The 23,027-nt window shown below is 36.6% G+C and overlaps 1 protein-coding gene across 1 annotated transcript in view; it reads right to left on the bottom strand.

Moving 5' to 3' along the window:
- The window catches only part of LOC126298235 (uncharacterized), a 512,920-nt gene that overhangs the window by 15,441 nt on the left and 474,452 nt on the right, over positions 1-23,027 (bottom strand). The window contains exon 16 of the mRNA XM_049989541.1: positions 22,271-22,400. Within this exon, the coding sequence (XP_049845498.1) occupies positions 22,271-22,400 (130 nt within the window). The remainder of the gene's footprint in view (positions 1-22,270; positions 22,401-23,027) is intronic.

Below are 23,027 nucleotides of genomic sequence, written 5' to 3'. Positions count from 1 at the left end.
TCAATAAATTGCCAACAACTATTAGAAACTTGGTTTTAGATAAAGCACAGTTTAAACAGTTTGAAAGACCTTTTAATAGGCAACTCCTTCTACTCTAGAGATGAATATGTAACAGGGACTGTTAAACCAGCATAAGTAAAATGTCTGTTAGATTCCAGTTTTGACAGTACTTGGTCACAACAGTCAACATTACATATTTTTTGAATGACAAATTTATTACAAGTGCATAACTATGTTTCATTCTGACAGTGTATTAATTCTGTAAATATTAGTAGTTCCAGTTTACTGTAATATATTCACATATTTTCACAATCTCCTGACAAATGATCAGGAAGTGAGTATTATATTAAAATGTTCTATGTTCTTTATGTTACACTTTCTTACATGTTTCATACCTGTGAGAATAATTTCATTTATGTGTCTATGCAGGAAACACTGAATCTAATCTAATCTAATGTCATCTAAAAGAAACAAATTTTCAGGTGAGATGATTCCCATCAGATGAACAGAACAGTTAGTGTGGTGTAAATTACATGTGAAATTATTATTTTCAATCTCCACTGCTGTCACTTAACTAGCATAACATCACATACAGATTAAAATTACAGACGAATATTTAAGACAGTTGATAAATTGTTAGAGTACTGTTTATTACTAGAATGTCTTTATTTCCAGTCAGCTATGTTATTTTGGGTTTTACAAATAAAGTTGTGAGAAGAACTGTTATGTTTACAACCAAACATGATGTTGTTGATAAATATACATAGACATATTAGTAAACTAGTCTACTAAAAGTCAGGAAAGTGCATTTCTTGCCATAAAATGTGATGAAAGGTGTTAGGCAATGTCCTGTTTCACTTCTTTGGGTGCACTTCGCATGTTTGGTGAATACAGATACATTGAATTAAATTTATTGTTGGGGTTTCACTTACTGCAATCCAAGAAGAACAGCCATCACCAAATGTTTTGAAAGCATAAAGTATCCACAAACAGCGCTCTTCAGCATGAACTTTTAGCAGTGAAAAGGCGTGCTCAGGAAAATGAAGATGCATTAAATCTGTATTGTGGAGAAAGCATGACATGAGACTGTACAGAATGATAGCTACTGGAGGTCAAGAAGATTATCTCAGTTATGGCATAGTGAGACACAATTCATGTTGAAGACTAACAATAAATTCCAAGCCCTGGATTCAGATGAATCTGCCTCTGATTCACTTTTGCCAGCCTTGGTGGATGATGGAATGGTTTATGTGAGCATGCCTAGACTGGCAAAACATAAATGAGTGCAGCAGGGAAACACATAAAAAGTGTGAGATTAACCTGTTATCTGATAGACTTGGAAGGGGTATAGCAGCTATTATGAATAGTGGTGAACCTGGTTTCGATGTTGTATCACCAAGCCCAGAACCTCCCTCAGAGAAGTACTGATAGGCTGTGAGAAGTTATTAAACCTGGTAGTGACTTTGTGTTATCTGGTGGTGCAAAAGATGTCTATAAAAACAAGTGCAAATGTGCACAGGCTATGCTTATGAAAGCTCTGCAAAAAAACAATGGAAGTGAATTTCATTATTGTTACTGCAGCTCATAGGCATAACCCCATGGAAAACTAATGAGTGAACTGTGGAATAAAGTGTATGGACAAAACTCTTGAAAATATATGCAGGGAATCTGTGACTGCAACTTTTGTTTATGCAGACAGTACTATTAGAGGCCAGTTCACAAGCATGGTCTCCACTGCAATAAAAAGGGGGAAAACCTATGGCAGCTGAAATTCTAAGGGTCTTGAGATCATGTGCTGTTGCAGCTGAGGTCAGGTCACACACTGTTGAGATCAGGTCACCTGCAGCAGAGGTCAGATCACCCACAGCAGAGGCCAGATGCCACTACAGAGAAGGTCAAGGTACCTCCAGCAGAGGACATTAAACTGGTAGCAGAGGATTCTGCATTGGAAGCAGAGGACACTTCATCAGCAGCAAAAGAGATACCACCAGCAGAGTATGACACATCACTGGCAGCAGAGGACACTTCACTAGCAACAGAGGACCTTACACCAAGAGCAGAGGACATTTCAACAGCAGTGGAAGTCTCTTCACTGGCAGCAGAGAACCTTTCACTGGCAGTCAGAGGTCAGACATCAGGAGCAGTAGAAGGAGATTCATCGCTGGCAACTATTGATCCTGCCCCCCAGAAGCCACTGTAAAAAGCATTATGCAGCAAAAACGAAGACCTGCAGGTTGCAGAAAACTCACAATGCTCAAGGATTTTTGGTAACCTTCCTCAAAACAGAATCAGCTTAGGCACGGCAAAGTGAGGGTACAAATGCCACCAGTCTCTATTCTAGTGATTTTTATATTTTAAGCTATAATATCCATAGACTGAGAAATAAATCTTTTGAACTTGAAGTTTCAGTTAATGACACCATAATAGGCTGTATGTGTGTTATGGAGCACTGTTGAAGGGATTTTGTAATACACTCCTGGAAATGGAAAAAAGAACACATTGACACCGGTGTGTCAGACCCACCATACTTGCTCCGGACACTGCGAGAGGGCTGTACAAGCAATGATCACACGCACAGCACAGCGGACACACCAGGAACTGCGGTGTTGGCATTCGAATGGCGCTAGCTGCGCAGCATTTGTGCACCGCCGCCGTCAGTGTCAGCCAGTTAGCCATGGCATACCGAGCTCCTTCGCAGTCTTTAACACTGGTAGCATGCCGCGACAGCGTGGACGTGAACCGTATGTGCAGTTGACGGACTTTGAGCGAGGGCGTATAGTGGTCATGCGGGAGGCCGGGTGGACGTACCGCCGAATTGCTCAACACGTGGGGCGTGAGGTCTCCACAGTACATCGATGTTGTCGCCAGTGGTCGGCGGAAGGTGCACGTGCCCGTCGACCTGGGACCGGACCGCAGCAATGCACGGATGCACGCCAAGACCGTAGGAGCCTACGCAGTGCTGTAGGGGACCGCTCCGCCACTTCCCAGCAAATTAGGGACACTGTTGCTCCATGAAGCTCGGCTACGGTCCCGCACACCGTTAGACCGTCTTCCGCTCACACCCCAACATCGTGCAGCCCGCCTCCAGTGGTGTCGCGACAGGCGTGAATGGAGGGACGAATGGAGACGTGTCGTCTTCAGCGATGAGAGTCGCTTCTGCCTTGGTGCCAATGATGGTCGTATGCGTGTTTGGCGCCGTGCAGGTGAGCGCCACAATCAGGACTGCATACGACCGAGGCACACAGGGCCAACACCCGGCATCATGGTGTGGGGAGCGATCTCCTACACTGGCCGTACACCTCTGGTGATCGTCGAGGGGACACTGAATAGTGCACGGTACATCCAAACCGTCATCGAACCCATCGTTCTACCATTCCTAGACTGGCAAGGGAACTTGCTGTTCCAACAGGACAATGCACGCCCGCATGTATCCTGTGCCACCCAACGTGCTCTAGAAGGTGTAAGTCAACTACCCTGGCCAGCAAGATCTCCGGATCTGTCCCCCATTGAGCATGTTTGGGACTGGATGAAGTGTCGTCTCACGCGGTCTGCACGTCCAGCATGAATGCTGGTCCAACTGAGGCGCCAGGTGGAAATGGCATGGCAAGCCATTCCACAGTACTACATCCAGCATCTCTAAGATCGTCTCCATGGGAGAATAGCAGCCTGATTTGCTGCAAAAGGTGTATATACACTGTACTAGTGCCGACATTGTGCATGCTCTGTTGCCTGTGTCTATGTGCCTGTGGTTCTGTCAGTGTGATCATGTGATGTATCTGACCCCAGGAATGTGTCAATAAAGTTTCCCCTTCCTGGGACAATGAATTCACAGTGTTCTTATTTCAATTTCCAGGAGTGTAGTTATTGTTAGCATTAATCAATACAATTTGGCGACTTAATTTTGTAGGAAGGGTACCAAAAGTGGTGGAGTTTTTATTTTTCTTAAATCTTATGTGGAATATAAGAGGAACTGTGAGGCAGAAGCAGTGAACATTGGAAGTTAGGTAGTTAGTTACATGTCATGTCGATCATTCATAATGATGTGAAATGAGTCATTTTACATTCACATCACAAATTAATTTGCAAATATGGCTATATGGTGAACATTTGTAAGTTTATTTTTTCATTTATTCTTATTAAATAAAGAGATGCAAGTAAGTAATGCCTAACCACAACCTTTTACAAGTTCTAATAACAGAAGTTGTTCTATGGAGCAAAAGGAGTTTTTGAAGACAAAGTCTTTCAGCTTGTTTTCAAATTTTACTTTGCTGCCTTAAGACATTTAATATAACTGGGTAAGTTATCAAAAATTTTAATTTTGGTATCGTGCACACCTTTTTTGTGCTAAAGACAACTTTAATGTGGAGTCAACAATGCCATTTTCCCCTATCGTATTGCAATTATGTACATCAGTGAACCTTTTGAACTGCAATGGATTAGGTATAGATGTGGGAATAAATATATTGTGTAGAAGTACTCAGAAAGGACACCTCCTTAAACAGATGATGATCATGATGATCATGGACAAGCACATCATATTATTCTCACAGTAGGTTTTTGAGCAATGAAGACTTTACTTCATTAACATAAATTACCACAAAACATAATTCTGTCTGACATTATTGAATAAAAATATGAAAACTATGTCAGTTTACTGAATTGCCTCTCTGCAAGATCTGTAATGATTCTAAGTGCAAATGTTGCTGAGCTAATAATTTTTAGGAGTACCAAAATGTGATGCTTCCAGATTAAATTCTCATCAATATGGACACCTAAGAATTTTGAAGTTTGCTCCCTATTCATTATTCCCTCAGCATGTGATACACTTACCACTGATGCAGTATCCTAGATGAGCCAAAATGAATATGTCATGTCTTTTAAAAATAGCACGTGGCACCATTCACAGAAAACCAGACAATGATACTTTTAATAACATTGTTTACCATTTATTCTGTTGCTTTATGTACGCTTGGATTGAGTACAATACTACTGTAATTGGCAAAAGAACTAATTCAGGTTGTTGTATATTAGAAGGGAGATCATTTACGTATTTGAGGGACAATAGCATACATATGATTTAACCTTGGGGAATGCCAGATGTGTTATCTCCCCAGTCAGAAAAAAGTCCTTGGACTATATTGGAAAATTATGAACAACAGATGTCTGCATTCTTTTGATTAAATAAGACTTATATTTTGGTTGGCTATACAGTTGATCCATAAAATTTTGATTTATCTCAGATAACATTACGATTCATACCATCAAATGCCTTGGATAGGCCACAGAAAATACCACTGCATTGTATTTTGTTATTTAAGGCTTGTAAAATTTGGTGCATGAACATGTAAATGGCATTCTCAGTAGAGAAACTCTTCGAAAATCCTAACAGTGATTTGCTGAGGAAGTTATTATTGCTGAGGTGGGATACTATTCTAACACTGGTGATACATTGATATGACTGAACTCTAAGAGAATTGCTTTTTCAACATACTACTGTTATTTTTTATTTGAAATGTTTGAACTATACTTTCTACTATATTTAACAAATGGTTATTAAATTATTTTCTACCTGTGGCTTATGATTTATAGCCCTTCCATTCAGTTCTGTAGTGATGTTATCCTGTTCTGTTTCTGGTTGTCCTGTCTCCTGATTCACTACACTCCATATAGCCTTAAGTCAGATGTCAGAATTGCTGATTTTTGATATTATGTCCATGCTCCTTGACTTTTTGATAACTTTTCCTGGTAAATTTGAGTGATGTTGTAATGTGCAATTGCAGGATCTGTACTTGCTCTTTCCAACATATATGCAGGATGGGGAAATTAAAAGTGGCCTGGAGAACAAAGTTCCAGGGTACAAAGAAACACAGCAGAGGAAAGAAAAGGCAGTACTACCCTGACTACAACAGAAGCTGAAAAACACCACCATTCATCTCTTGGCACTTCTGGACCCTGGTCAACAAGTTGCTGAAGGTAGTTTGATGCTGGACAGCTGGAGTTGCTGCAGTCTCATCCAAAATACTCTACTGCAGTTGTTAAAGTCTATGAGGGTTGTAGCAATGCCTCTTAGGCTTGAGGGCTCCCAACATAAAGTAATTATACATTGACAGATCAGGTGACCTGAGTGGCCAGCTAGGGCCACAACCAGACTGACCTCTGCTACAACTCTGTCAGACTTGAAGAGTGTGTAAATGGGCTCCAAGGTTCAGCCAGCTGAATGGGCAATTGCTCCAACCTGTTGGATGTAACTGTAGCTATTTTACCCCTCTGTTAATGTATGCATTCTTGTCTAATCATATCCACTCATCTGGGCCCCTTTTATTTATCTTCACCCCATATTTCCCCTTTTCTTTTCACAAGATAGTTTAATCCCACTAGTGATAGATGGTTTCCTTAGATAATTGTTTAATGTCCTTCTTGATTATCATACACAGTAACGTATTTTCAAACAAAGACATTAATTTATCATGGAATAGATTAAATTTTAAGTTAGTATTTGATTCATTGTAAATTTTGTCCCACATCATTTCTTGTAAACTATTCTTATAAACATTCATCCTGGAGTCATTATTACTCTAACTGATTTCCACTGAACCGGCATTATCTGATTTATCCTTACTAACTGCTTATCACGATCACAGTGATAATCTATTACTGGGTAAACAGTTTTTTTATTGCTTTGAAACATTTTCAATTAGGATCCTGCTGTCTTTATCCACTCATGACAGGAACTCAATTACTGAGATCAAACTGTAGGATGCAAATACAGTTTTCTATAAGAATCCTTCATGAAAACTACATTGAAGTCACCATTGACTGCTTCCTGTTGGGTGTCAGATAGTGTAGTAAGGAATCCAAATTCCTCATAAACAATTCAAAATGTTCCATTGGAGATGTATACATAGTAAAAATTAAGAGTGAATTCTTTTTCAGTGTTAATTCACAAGCACACCCACACTTCTATTTGCTGATCATTACAAAATCTACTTTTGCCCGTATTTTTGAATTTGCATTGTGTCTTAATAAATGTAAAAACTCCTTCATTTCTTATATTGGTTCTGCATGGGTAGGATGCTATAGTGTAATTTTTTATATGTAATTTATCTAACACTGTGGTTATGTGGTGCTCAGATAGGCACAGGATGTCTTTCTTTTTAGGTCTCTATAACTTTTCCTAACAGACAAGAAGCTCTTCTACCTTATTACTCAATCCTCTAATATTTTGATTAAATAAGCTAACCTAACTTTTTGTTTATTCTTAAGCATTTTGTGTGGTTCTTCTGTTATTTTTACTTCTTCCAAACAGGGTGCCTGAATCCTAATTCTAACCTAAAAAGATACCACTCTGACCCCAGTAACCACAGGGATGTTGCTTCATGTGATGGTTTTCACCACACATAGTGTGCTAGTTGCTCAGCCAACCTATATTCCCCTCTCCTATTCAGATGTAGTCCATATCTAGCACATCTCCATCTCCAAATTGTACCAACAGACACTGCACTCATTTGATATTTCATTGGTCAGCAGTTGCATGCTCAACTCAGTGTTCACACAGTTCACAGTAGTATTAATATAGGGATGGTAATGATTCTGTAGGATCTCCACAAAACTCACATTTGTATGTATAGTTGCTATTTCTATTTCATCCAGGTCACCCCAAATGCTGTTACTACTGTCCTTAGCCATACTGTTTCCTGCACCACTTACTACAATTATCAGATCCTCTTTGTCAAAATCTCTGCACAAAGTCCCTGTGTCTTCTGTCACTTGTCCCTTGGCTAAGGCTAGCAATTGGTTTCACAATATTTGTCACCTGTATCCTGTTTCTAATTTTACCCAAATCATCTGGCTTATCACTCCCCCCCCACCCTCCCCCTCGAATCCCATGGCTAATACCTAACAGGTAGACACTTTTCTTCCTACTCTCTTTTGGTGCTGACCTTCACTTAGTTTCTTTGCTAGAAGTCTGCCACACTCTACTGTGACGTACAGCTGGTTGATCTTTCCCTCCTACTTAAGGCAAAAACTGACATTTATTCAATACTGTGAGCTCAAATGTAGACAAAGGAGTTAAAGAACAGTTCTGCTTTTGTCCATTGCTTCTTATCTCACCCAGTTTCCACAATCTTTTATTCCCTTAGATAACTTATGTGTAGAAGATAATGATTTAGCACCTTACTCATGATTAACTAATATGAGGAAAAGGAGTTGTTACATCTATTAAGACAGAACATAAGGTGACAAACATTGACACAAGTAGATTTTGTAATGCTCACCACACAGAAATATGTGTATATGTGAGTGCATGCACTAGTGAATTACTGCTACCAAAAATAGTAGTCTCCTAGAGACTGTTTATAGACCCCCTGGGAAATCTTGTACTGTTCATTAGGAATCTAGATTCCTTACTAAGATATCTGTCAGGCAGCAGCAGCAAGCAGTTAATAGTCTATAGTGACTTCAATGTAGATTTGCTGAAGGATTATGACAGGTAATATGATCTGCAAATCATATTTTCATCCTACAGTTTGATCTCAGTAATTAACTTCCTGACATGTCTGGATAGAGACAATGAGATTCTAATTGATAAAGTTTCCTTTGGTGAAGCTCAAAGCAAGAAGAAAACTGTATATGTGGTAATGAATGTTCTCTCTGATTATGATAAGCAGTTAGCTAGGATAAATAAGATAATACCTTATAGTATGGATAATCTTGAGTGGAAACGAGTTAGAGTAATTAATGACTCCAGAACAAATGTTTTTATGAATGGTTAGCAAGAAATGATGTGGAATTAAATTTACAATGAACCAAATGGTAACACAAAATTTAATCTATTCCATAATAAATTAATGTTATTATTTGAAAATAGCTTTCTGCACAAGGTAATGAGAAAGGGAGTTTAACACTAATTTTAAAAAGCCATGTGTCACTATAGGGATTAAAGTATCTTGTGAAAGGAAAAGGGGAAAATACATCTGTTGGCAAGAATATGTAGCAATACTGCAGTAGTTCCACTGATGTAATAAAAGCAGTAAAAAAATTCCCCAGCTCTAAACCAATGGATAATACTGGCTACCCAACTATGTTATGAAGAGAACTATTCATTTTATCTATAAACCTTTAGGCTTCTTTTTTAATAAATTTCTTCAATTCATAATTTTCCCTGCATTATTAAAAGTTTCAAAAGTTGTAGCAACTGTTAAAAAAGGAGACAAAAATCTCTCTCAAAATTACTGAGCTGTCTCAATCATTCCTGTAATTTCCAAAATATTTAAAAGTCTTATACACAATCCATTAAGTGATTACTGATTTCAAACAAACAGTTTGGTGAAGATGAGGGGAAAAAACCACTTCAGCATTACTTGACATTGTAACCCCAATAATCACTGCTTTTGAAAATAGGTATAAAGCCTCACTGGTTTTATGTGACCTAAGTAAGGCCTTTGATTGTATCCATTATGAAATATTGCTTGAGAAACGAATTTTATGGAGTAAAAACTGCAGCACCAAAAATAGTTGCTACATACTTATAACACATAAAACAATTTTGCATGAAAATGGTGGAGACAGGAGTATCACAGGGATCAGTTCTTGGACCATTTTTTTCATAACTGACATTAATGATTTTCAACATCATGCTCCTCAATCTGTTGTCTGCTATGCAGATGACACAAAAAATTGCAACTCACCAGGACCCATCAGCATTACAACAAATATCACTGGAATCATTAGAAGTTGCAGCAAAATGTTTCTCCTCTAACAAACTGCTGTGTAATCCTGAAAAGACCCAATTTCTTCTACTAGGACTAACTAGAACAGTTAAACTTTTAGAATTTCATATTGAGTCCAAATTGAGGTGGGGAGAATGAATCAGTCACATTTCCAAAAGAATATCAACGGTAGCATACCTAAGATGAAAACAGAGATTTAGCTACTCCTAACTATTTCAGATTGATGTATTTTGGACTGTTCCAGTCTCAAATTTCTTATGGACTGCTAGTAAGGGGGCAGTCTATACATATAGATAATATATTGGAGGTACAAAAAAAAAGTCATAAGAGAAATGTGAAGGGGAAGACCAACAGATCACTGCTGACATCTGTTTAGAAAACTCAGTATACTTATTATTATAAATCTGTATATATATACATCTTGTCAATAGTGTAGGTAATTCAGTATATATGCTTGTAAGTGTGTACATAATCAAGTATAAATATGTGTGATTCAACATGTAAGGAAGTGTACCAAACTAAGTTACAATTTAAAGTATACAGTTAATATCTGTAATTGTGTATATAACTAAAGACATCAGTATTAGGTATAATACATAAAGCCTATTCCATTATATTAATGGTCAATGACAAATAAAGATGAATAAAGATGTATAGATCACAGGTTATGGAAATTGCCTCAGCTCATTCTAATCATAAAATTAGGTAAGTATCTGATGCAAAGAAACTTGAAGTAGTACTCCCAGGTAGTGTGTTAGGCTCCCTCCTGTTATTCATTTATATAAATAACATGCACACCTCAGAAACCTCAGTCAAGATCATGTTGTTTGCAGATTACACTAATGTAATAGTGAGCAATGCTAAGGAATCTCTGTCTACAACAACTGATCAAGTCCACAAGTGCTTGTATTCATAGTTCAATGACAACAGGCTGATCCTTCATGCAAAGAAAACAAATTATATTCAATTAGGAAAGATGAACCAAAATCAAGATGTCAAACTGGTACTAGGCAGAAATAAGTTAGAAATGGTATGATGCACAAAGGATGAGCAACACTGAAACTGGAAAAACCAAGCAATTAAAGTATTCAAGAGACTCAGTTCAGCATATTTTCCTACGAGAATTATTTGTAGGGTTTTCTTCTCAGATAGTGTCTCTTTAAATTTTGATAAAACACAGTATATACAGTTCTGTACAGTAAATGGCACAACTTCAGTAATAAATATAGACTTTGAACAGAAGTCTGTAGCTAAGGTAGAATTTTCAAAATTTTTAGATGTGTCCATTGATGAGAGGTTAAACTGGAAGCAACACATTGATGGTCTGCTGAAACGTCTGAGTTCAACTACGTATGCTATTAGGGTTATTGCTAATTTTGGTGATAAGAATCTCAGTAAATTAGCTTACTATGCCTACTTTCATTCACTGCTTTTGTATGGCATCATATTCTGGGGTAATTCATCGTTGAGTAGAAAAGTATTCATTGCTCAAAAACGTGTAATCAGAATAATTGCTGGAGCCCACCTACGGTCATCCTGCAGACATCTATTTAAGGATCTAGAGATCCTCACAGTAACCTCACAGTATATATATACTTATTAAATTTGTTGTTAATAATCCAACCCAGTTCAACAGTAATAGCAGTGTGCATAACTATAACACCAGCAGAAAGGATGATCTTCACTACGCAGGGTTAAATCTGACTTTGGCACAGAAAGGGGAAAATTATGCTGCCACAAAAGTCTTTGGTCACCTACCACACAGCATCGAAAGCCTGACAGATAGTCAACCAAAATTTAAAAATAAATTAAAATAATTTCTAGATGACAACTCCTTCTTACTAGTTGGCTGAATTTTTAGATATAAATTAAGGGAGAGGAAAAAAAGAAAAAAAAAACAACAACTTAAACATCAGTGTCATGCAATATTTTGTGTAATGTAATATCTTGTACAGACATCTTTTATTAATCTGACACGTTCCACATCGTTACAAAGTGTTGTATTCATGATCTATGGAACAAGTATTAATCTAATCTAATCTAATGATTTACTTTGGATTCTTCCTGCCCCATTTAGCTTATTAAATAGTTCTCTGGGGTAAAAGTAGCAGTCAAATAAACGAAATTTTTACATTAATGAAAACAGTTATTTGAATTTCGTAACATGGTTCTGCTATGGCTCATTGCCAGCCCCTGTTTAAAAAGTTGTGTTGCTTATTGTACTTTTCTTGTACATATACAAAAGTATGTTGACAAGAATAGCTACTGCAAACTAACTCTGCTTAGGTCTGAGAAGGAATTAGCTTTTAGAACAGAGTTGAAATCGTTAGTTGAAATCATTTTTTGTTGAAACATGTTTCTACAGAGTAAGTGAATGTAATAGTTCACAGGAACAACAGGCCCTCATTTATTCTTGAGTTGTTTTCATTCTGTTAACTAATGTACCATCTATTCTGTCTTTGTCTTTGCAAAAAAAATATTTGTGCTGTTGGTTTTCCATCTGCTCTTATTTCAGATGCAGTGCAACAGACATCCTCTGAGGAGGTATCTGTACTAGATTAGTTGTGATGGATATAGTGTCAGCAGGTTTTGTGTGTTCATGCATTACACTTTTCAGAAGTGTTAAATAATGTGCTTGTGTTTTTTTTTATTTTTCAGAGCTGGTTTATGTTTCATGTTTTAGTTATATAATTGATTTGCTTCAGGGTACACGATGTAAACCTACAGCAGACTATGTATTTGTGATTCCCTTTCTGATCATGCACCAGGTGATGTGTCTATGCTTAGTTTTAATGCACTGGACACACATTTAGGAGGAGTGGGACATCTTCCCCATCCAACCAACATGACTTCAGTTTTCCATGGTTTCCCACATTGCTAAGGTGAATTCTGGGATGTTTCCTTTGATTAGGCCATGACCACCTCCATGCCCTGTACTTGCCTAATCTTATCCTACTTTGTTAATGAGCTAAATATGTTTACATTACTTCTTTAATGTATCTGACATGTCCAATATTGTTGTACTAAATGGTCTATGGCTGAATAAATAAGTAGAATAAGATAAATTATGATGCCAAGAGTATACATTTTTGTCAGTGTTATAATGTGAAACAGTTTACTTTGAATTTTTGTTAGTTCAGTTCAACATATGCTCCATAAAAATCATAGGACATTTTAGTTAGTGAAATAATATCACTGTTTATCTGCATAATCTTTGTAACCACATAGTGTCATAAGAGTGGATACAGTACACTCCTAGAGAACATGAAGAAGGGCTGAACTTTGTCATCATTCATTTGTTTACACATAGCACTCCATAACTACAAACATCAGGAAGGGCCTTAAGGTAGTGACTGTCCTAAACAAACTACTGAATACTTGCACTTATTTGAAGAAAGCTAACATATGAAAGTAACACTAACATGTAAATAAATATGTTTGAGTGACATGTCATATGTATACGCATTCAAAATATATGATATGCTGATTAATAGTGGATAATCTGTTTGCTACTGAATAATTGCAGATAATGGTACATTATTTAAATGTGTGTAATCCAGAAGAGTGTAGCATATAATGTACAAACTGAAATGGGAAGACCAGTGTAGGGGCTCAAAACCACGTCCATCCAGCATGATTTTTATTTTCTGTGGTTTTCTAAATCATTCTGAGTAATTTTCAGTATATTCCATTCAACAAGGTCACAGCTGAATTCATGCACCATGTGTGTCCTGTTAAGGCCATAACTACAAAGATTCAGTTGGAAGTTCTAGATGTTCAGTATAAAATTAAAATTAAAAACATCTTCAACCATTTATATTTTGTATGTAATTTATTTATGCAACCAGTTTTGACATTTTACTACACCATCTTCAGGCACCTGTGTGAAGACAACAACAATAATGACAATGAAAACTTCATAAGAAAGGGGCAGTGTAAAATTTAAGAGATCACATACATAAAGTGGTAATATGTAGTAAACATTTAACAAAAAGCCAAAGTGTGCAAGATGTGACATACTAAAAAACATAACAAGAGAAAAGTTGTACACTTTATGAATACAAGCTAGGGAACAAAATATATACATACCATACAATACTAAAGTCGACATACTTGTCAGTGATCAAAGTAACATGTCATTCTTAGATAACTATGTTGTCACTTATTGACAAACAACTACGTCTACATCCACATCTACATGGATACTTTGCAAATTACATTTAAGTGCCTGGCAGAGGGTACATCAAACAACCTTCAAAATTCCCCATTATTCCAACTTTGTGTGTGGAAGGAAAGAACACCTGCATCTTTCCACATGAGCTCTGATTTCCCTTGTTTTATCATGATGATTGTTTCTTCCTGTGTAGGTCAGTGTCAATAAATTATTTTCGCATTTGGATGAGAATGTTGGTGATTACAGTTTCATGAGAAGAGTCCACCACAGTGAAAAACACCTTCGTTTTAATGATGTCCACCCCAAATCATGTTTCATTTCACTGACACTCTCTCCCCTATTTCACGATAAAACAAAATGTGCTGCCCTTCTTTGAACTTTTTTGATATACTCCGTCAATACTATCTGCTAAGGATCCCACACCATACAGTGGTATTCTATAAGAAGATGGATAAGTGTAGTGTAGGCAATCTCCTTAGTAGATCTGCTACATTTTATAAGTGTCCTGCCAATAAAATGCAGTCTTTGGTTAGCCTTCCCCACAACATTTTCTATATTGTTTCTAGAATCTAATGCTGTCACTGCCCAAGAATTAATTGAAGCAAAACAATCACATTCATATATTGATGAGTACAATCTGACTAGAAATTATTTATATGTTGTCACATACTAGTTAAATATAAAACCATTTATTGGATGTCAATCCTACATTAACCACCTGCATCACTATGTATCACATACTAATAAAAACAAATGGAAAAAGACATTTAATTTTACATCAAAATAATATATCAATCATGGTTTCATTAGGTGCCTCCTACTTAATAAAAATATTTTAATGAAACAAACTGTAAAGGCAATGTAGTACACCATAACTAATTCCCCCTGGGTAGGAAGTGTCAAAACATCACAGGGAACAAGTTATAACCAACATTATAAAGAACTGGAAAGTTTTCTTTTAGACATGTGTGTTGCTACATGATGTAGCAAACTGTAAATTATGAAGTAAGTCAAAAGAAATGTACTGGAATATATACAAAATATAACAGAAAAACATTCAATTCAATCAGAAATTGAAAGGCGCATACCTCTATATTGCATGTAGCTCTTATGCAGGGTATGACCAGAAAAACAGACTGGCAAAGTGGACCAGGAATAAAGAACAAATCCGCTTGTTTTGTAGCAAATGCCAAATTATGGTGTAGGACATATCAACATGCGTATGAGGGCAAATGTTATGCTACAGCATGCAATATAGAAGAATGAATGTTTCACAACTTGCTGTAACAATGCTCCGGATATGTACATGTCAAGCAATGAGAACACAGATGAGTCAGTAGCACTTGCTTTCGTTGAATAATTGCACATTGTAATTTACCCAAAATATGTATGCAATGTGTTAAAAGGTAATGTTATTGAAGGTAGACAAACTACTGTAATCTAGTAGATGGAGAAATACATACAGGGAATATCTGGAGGTGGTATGCAAAATTTGTGTAAAGTCAAGAACACTGTAGGAAGACCTACATGTCATGCGGTAAACTAAATGTAAGGGAACGGTCAAGTCAGTGTCGATGGCAATGATGAATGACATGTTTCACAAATATGCAAAGTATGAACCCTAAAGCAAAACCTGTCAGTGTGTACTGCAAAACGTGTAAAACGTCAAGTCCCATCTACATGAGTATGTGGTTAAATGACTGGAAATATTATGTTCAGAAGCCACACACCATATGGTGGTTTTTGGAGTATCTATGTAGATGTCCCAAAATAATATTCCTTATGTTGCAAGTGACTGAAAATAGCCAAAATATGCCATCCTGGCATCCTCTGAGCTACAAACATTTGTAATAGTTGTAAGAACAAAATAGGCTGAATTAAGTTTCTGTGAAAGTTTCATTACATGGTTATTAAAATTTAAGTTTTAATTTTTTTGACATGTATCTCCAACAGTTTTGTAGATATCACTCTGCCTGTGGCTTTGTCACCCAACACTAGATCAAGATATATGTTTTGGCTTATTTCTCCAAACTGCATATAATTTATTTTATTTTAATTTAGTGTCAATCTGTTTCATTGAACCAAGAGTAGGCATTCTTTAGGATGCAATCAGTAGTTGTTTGGAGCAAGTGCTTTGGTAGACTTATTATCACACTAGTATCATCTGCAAACAGTATGTCATATGCTGCACCATGCGATGTGTGGATGTCATTTATATAGACAAGAAACAATATGGGACCTAGAATACTGTCTTGTGGTACTCCTACTCCTATTCCGCCACCCCCCCCTCCCCCTCCCCCCAAAAAAAATTTCATCAGATACTAAATTTATTTTAGGGTATGTGTTTAATTTTGTAGGTATTATTCAAACCACTTTTTACCTGTTCCTTGAATGCCTAATGCATTCAATTTTCTAAAAGAATGCCATGACTGACAGTACTACTACTACTACTACTAGTAGTAGTAGTAGTAGTAGTAGTAGTAGTAGTAGTAGCAGCAGCAGCAGCAGCAGTAGCAGCAGCAGCAGCAGCACTCGCTTTGTTCATCTGTAGATCTCTTTTTTTTACAAGGATATATGACATGTCAAAATATTTACAAGTTTAGATCAATTTAAAATAAGCTAATTCATATATGCATATATTTGCAATGTTTCAGAGATATCTAAATTTACTCCTACTACACTCTCATCTTTTTCTAGATTTTTATTACTTTTTTGGTGTAGCACTTTACTATTGTTTCTCTATTTTTACCTGCCTGGAAGCTGTGCTGATTACTGTTTACCAATTTATTGTTATTTAGATATTTGTTTATTATGTTACATCATTGTTCTAATATGCTGGCAGAAGTTATTTCATTTATGAAATAGTTGTTTATATAATTTGGAAAAGCATGTTTTTTAATATTGACATTTTCTACATTTTTGAGAATGATGTCCAGGTCTTCTCATCTCTTCCCTGTTTCAACCTTCACAATACCTCATGTAGCTTTTCATTTATTTTCAGATTGTCTTATAAAGCTACCATTAGTTGTAAAATCTTCCTTGGCAATTACTTCTTGTGAATCCTGACTTATTCTATGAACTGTGGGTCTGGAGATGTCTCTCTAGAGTTTCACAAGATGTTTTGGTGCCATCTGTGATCCAAGAACTTGGCTTTGTATTGTCATGTGATGTGGTTCTTGACAGCTTCTTTCCAAAACACATTTCAAAATATCCCATGAAAACTGAAGAAAATGAGTTATATGCATCATTTGTATCTGTTAAGGCAGTACTTCTGCCTGCTATTCATGGTATGATATTTGTAAATTCTACACAGGTTTCTGTAGACAAATTTCTATTACACATGAAGCAGGCTTTTTTTTCAGAGGCGCTGAACGAATCTTGAGGACAAGGGCATTTGGTGTGATAATACCAACTCAGTATTTGTCACTTCTACTTCCTTAGAATCTACACTTGAAATATATTATCCATAAGACTGTTTGAATTATATATCATTCTTGTGGGTTCATGTATGTACGGAAATAGGTTGAAACCACACAGATATAAGAACTCATCTTTTAGCCTACTTTCATTCATAAGACATATATTGAAGTCCCTACAAACAAAATACAGTGGCTTTTTCAGTAAACAGAAATGTTAAGCAGTGTTTCTAATTGATTAATGAGGATCTAAGAATTTATTGCACTCAAAATGCACATTTATGCTTAGTGACTTAAATGTCAACTTTAATCAGTGGACAAATTTGTTCACTACATAAAATATGACAGCAGTTGTACATGAGGTCACCAGAGATAAAATTTACACTTAACCTGGTACTTATCAATGAGCGAAGGTGGAACTATGATGCTGAAGTTACAGGTAATATGTTCCCTGATTATAATACAATCAGAATAATAGTAAGTGCTGAATCCAGTAGAAACAGTCATTGGCATTTACAAAGGGTTGGGGGTTGGGGGTGGGGTGGGGTGGGGGGAGCAAGAGGGATACTTGCCCCCTCCTGTAATCTGGGTATATGGTTTTTATTCATTACAGAATTTTCTCCAATTTCTAGCAATGACTGTGATACTACTAAACAGGAGATTAACATTGTCTGGCACGACTGCAAATACTGTGACATTAAAAATAACTACCTGTAATAAGGTTTTTTGGTTTTCACACTGTTTACAAGAAATTAATCTGATTCCTCGATGTGGTGGCAGTTTTGTCACTATTATGCAGTCAAGATGAGTGTTAACTTTGCCAGAACAGTGCTGAAAAAGTGTCAAAAATCTTATTTCTGTCTATTCTATGTACAACTGTGAGTACTGTGACTTTAACAATGACCACCTGTATTGAGATTTCTGATGCCCAATATTATCACAGATGGCAAATTTGGCAGTCAAGAGATCAATGTGAGTTCACTATCATTCTCCTGAAACCACTGTAACATGATTCTGGCCATCTGACATGGACAGTTATCCTGCTGGTGCAACAGCCTGTGGAGAAGCCATCAAACATGAAGGGATATATATGGTCTGCAATAAAGTTAACACAGCCCACAGTTGCTATGATGATTTTGATTACTATCACAGGTCCCATCGAAATCCAGGTGAATGTCCCCCCATATCATAATACTGGCCCCACCAGCCTGCATCCATGGTGTGGTGCATCTGTTTCACCTGGATGATGGTATATCCAAACCCATCCTTGACCTGTTGTAACAAAAAATGTGATTCAAGTGACCAGGAAAAATACCATGTTTCCATTAATCCACATTCAAATTTCAGTGATCCTGTGAGCACTGCAGTCATAATTGACAATGTTGTTGAGTCCTTATGGAAACATTTAGGGACTGTGAGGTGAATGGCTTCCTTCAAAACACTTATGCCTGCACCAGTCTCTGTCATTAGATCTTTTACAGATCACCAGCTTTCCTGAGCTACAGGGCAGGCAAGCTTCTGACGTGCATGTTCTGTGATGATTCATGGATGTCCTACCCTTGCTGCCTACTCATGGTTTCACCATCCTTCAGCCACATTCCACTAATGCTCACAACAGTAGCATATGAACAGGCTATGAAATTTGTCATTTCGTAGATGATAGTTCCCTTCCACTGGGCCACTGCACTCTGTCAAAGTCACTTGTGCCAGTGGATTTCCCCATTTGCATCCTGTATCCATACTAGAATGATTCTCCATTGGTCTCCATTCCTTACTTCTCTATGTCCTTTCAATGCCATTATGCAGCATTCAGTATTTTGGTGAGCAGTGGTCCAAATGTTTTAATTTTCTAGATGTCTTCAGTGAAACATTCCACCAAGAACCAGGTGCAATAAAGTGAAAATTAAAATAAAATGGATCACCAAGGGTACAAAAATTTCCAGTTTAAGAAATGAGCAGCTGCTCAGAGAATTAAATATGACACTAGTTTTTATTTCTCTGAATACATTATACTGTATAAAAGTATACTTAAGAGTTCTCAAGGCAGCAAAACAGATTGAAAAGAGCAGGATAATTTTAAAAACATGAAACAGAAAAGGGTGCATGGTCACTTGTTACATCTGAATTAGTTGACTAAGCTTGTGACCAAAAAGTTTCAAAAATCTACTTTGATGGAAACACAATTTCAAACCAATCTCAGATAGAAGAGTTATTTGATAAATGTTCTAGAAATGCAGCAAAGTTGTATGTCATCAGTATAACAAAATATCACAAATTGCTATAGTCTAGATGAGATTTCTGAGGAAGTAAAAAATTTTGAAATGTTTCAAAGAAGGATTTACAAAATACAATTCCAGCATTAAAAAATTGTCTTAATTTAAAGAAGCAGTATTCAAATTTTTAATGACCAACTGCTATTATAGTGTAAAAGAATACCTGGAATAGCTTCATACTAAACAATTATATTTATATACTCTATGCCAATAGTAATTTTTATCTGACTGTTGCTATCATCTAAATAAATAGTATGTACAAAAGTGCTTTAATTATATGTGTTATATCTAAATATTAACTGTGTATTCTATGTAAAAAGTCCTTCTCATACATCAATGTAAAAAATCAAAGTTGTACGTGCTATTTCAATGTGGTCTGATGTTATGTAGTCTACTATGCACATCTGTATTTTGTATAGTATTGTTCGCCCTATATATATATATATATATATATATATATATATATATATGATGAAAATAGAAAGAAACTTCCACATGGGAAAAATATATTAAAAACAAAGATTCGAAGACTTACCAAGTGGGAAAGCGCCGGTAGATAGGCACAATGAATAAAACACACAAACACACACACAGAATTTCGAGCTTGGATGTGAAAGGATGTGGGTTTTAAGGGAGAGGGTAAGGAGTCATTACAATCCCGGGAGCGGAAAGACTTACCTTAGGGGGAAAAAGGATAGGTATATACTCACACACACACACACACACACACACACACACACACACACACACACATATCCATCCATACATACACAGACACAAGCAGACATATTTAAAGGCAAAGAGTAAGGGCAGAGATGTAAGTCGAGGCGGAAGTGTGGAGGCAAAGATGCTGTTGAAAGACAGGTGAGGTATGAGTGGCGGCAACTTGAAATTAGCGGAGATTGAGGCCTGGTGGATAATGAGAAGAGAGGATATATTGAAGGGCAAGTTCCCATCTCCGGAGTTCGGATAGGTTGGTGTATCTACTGGCTCTTTCCTGCTTTGTAAGTCTTGGAATCTTTGTTTTATATATTGACAAAATCCATGCAATGTACCTTGTCTCTGGATGAATAAACTACTACTACTACTACTACATCATCATCAGACAAGAGCAATAAGGAGTAGAAATCTCCTGTGACTTCACAAAGACTTCAGTTTTTTAAACCAGGTTTGACCAAGACTTCAGCTCATGGGCTATGTCTGGGTCTGAGTGCCAAAGTGATCAACCTGGCTTCACATTTCCCCTACTATGATACCGTGTTGTCTGAGCTCTACAAGGGGGAAGAGGGAGAACAGAAAATGCAGTGCATTTAAATGGCAGTGCAGTTGCACTGCATACGACATTCTTTTGTATTTCATGTTGCTCAACAACACAGCTCGCAAACAAAACAAGTTTTCAGTATTAATTAATTATTTTTGGCACACTGAAGATATAATATAATTTTTATCTGGTACCTACTGTTGGCATATGGTTGCCACATAATCATGACTTTTTTAGTTTCATAATAGAAAAAAGGCTTTTCACACAAATATGTTTATGAAAATATTGTAGCACTTTTGCAGCTTCGTAATGGAGTTTTGGAAAATCAACCTGAGGAAAACTATGTAGAGGTAGTAGATAGTTTAACATAAACAGATGTGTCATTAAAATTGGAATTTTCTTGCAGGTCAATCAGTTTCATTTGCACATGTGCTTTCACCTGAAATGGCAAACAGTCTCGAAAACAGGTGGAGGATTGACACTGTCGTCAAAACCTTGGTAAAACTATACTTGTAATTCATACAGGGCCACAATGAATTCTTCCAATCCTGCACTTTCTTTAACGCCAGTGAGGTTAAGGAACAGGACTGTCTTTGTCAGAATGTGTCCCTTTTACAATACAATTTTCCTTTTTAATGCACCCCAATCCAACCAGAAAGAAGTTAACTTGCAATGTCTCACTGCAGGTATCTTACTAGAAAGATGTCATCCATTACACCACCTTGGCACTGTATCTAATATGGCACATCTGTCTAGTAAGCAGGAGAGCTGGTTTCAAGACCCAGCCCTGGCAAAAACTTTGATCCATTATTATGTCTCCAGGAAAATGTAATTTCATCAGACATATAAATTATAGTACACAAATGTGTTGGAGGGAATAGGACCCCTGATACATCTGCACCATATTTCTCCCAGGCAAATGATACAGATGCTTGACAACTGATCACATACGTATTAACTCGTATACACCGTACCAGTGCGGACTTGTATGTATGTTCAGCAATATGAACAACTAAATCATTTCACAGTTATGTCCAACTGGTCAACAACATTTCACAGACAATACTGCACTTACCTGGCCTTTGAAGTCACCCAGAACTGATTCTAATGAGAACATTTCTGATTATGCAATTTCAACCTACATCCATGAGTTGTTGTCTACTGTTGAGCAGTTATAGGTCATCATAGCTTACTAATGAATCTGGTGTCTTAGTGAAACTTTGCCCTGATGATTCAGCATCATTTTCAGGCAAAATGGAGTGATACAAAGTACTTCAGAAGAATGTTTAATTCAGCTGCCCACGGAGACATTTTTTAGCTCTTAATATACTATTGAAAGTAATTTTTAATAGTGTGGAGTAATGAACACTACATTTTAAAATGTGAACTTGGAAGAAACATTTGGCAATACCTACCAGCAAGCTTGTTGAAACGCTGAACACATAATGATATGTCACAGTCTGGAGATTGATGTACAGTATACTTGAAATTTCCACAATGACCATCATGAGAAATATGATCCCAGCTCTCTTTAGAAGACCAGTTCTGAAAACAAAGTAGAAATGTATTAAAACTACTTGATTTTGATGACTACATGAATTATGTCATTGTTTTATGTGCATAATACAGATCACTCCAAACATCAAGGATGAGAATTATACACATGGTGGGGGACCCTAGGTAGAATAGCTTTAAATGAGGAATTAATGATCAAACATGAAAATTTATTTTGTTATTGACATAAAAACTTTCAGTAACAGCTTACGCTCATAGCAACTGACCAAAGTGGTGGCAACCAGTCTCAACATATGCATTCTGTTGATGAACAATAGATTTTCATTTGCTCTAAAATATTCTTCTGTTCTACAGTGTCACAGACAGTCAGAACCTTCATCTGATTGAAGCTTTGCAGCTACCACTAACAATGGTGTTGCAGTGATTAATGCTATGGACTCAAGCTGAGAAAGAGTGAATCTCATTTATCCACCAGATCATTCTGATTTAAATTTCTATACACTGAATAAATTATTGTTTAAAACCATCACAGTATTGGTGACTCATTAAATTCTGACCTATATTTCCTCCTTCTTGTTATTTATAATTTAAATATTATATGCAATGGATAGTTAATGTATCTGACTTTAGTAAATGTAACCAAAACCTATTTGGCAA

The sequence above is a fragment of the Schistocerca gregaria genome, chromosome X, assembly GCF_023897955.1.
Source record: "Schistocerca gregaria isolate iqSchGreg1 chromosome X, iqSchGreg1.2, whole genome shotgun sequence".
Taxonomy (NCBI): Eukaryota; Metazoa; Arthropoda; class Insecta; order Orthoptera; family Acrididae; genus Schistocerca; species Schistocerca gregaria.
The sequence above is the reverse complement of the archived record's forward strand: the minus strand, read 5'-3'. Positions and strand labels throughout refer to the sequence as shown.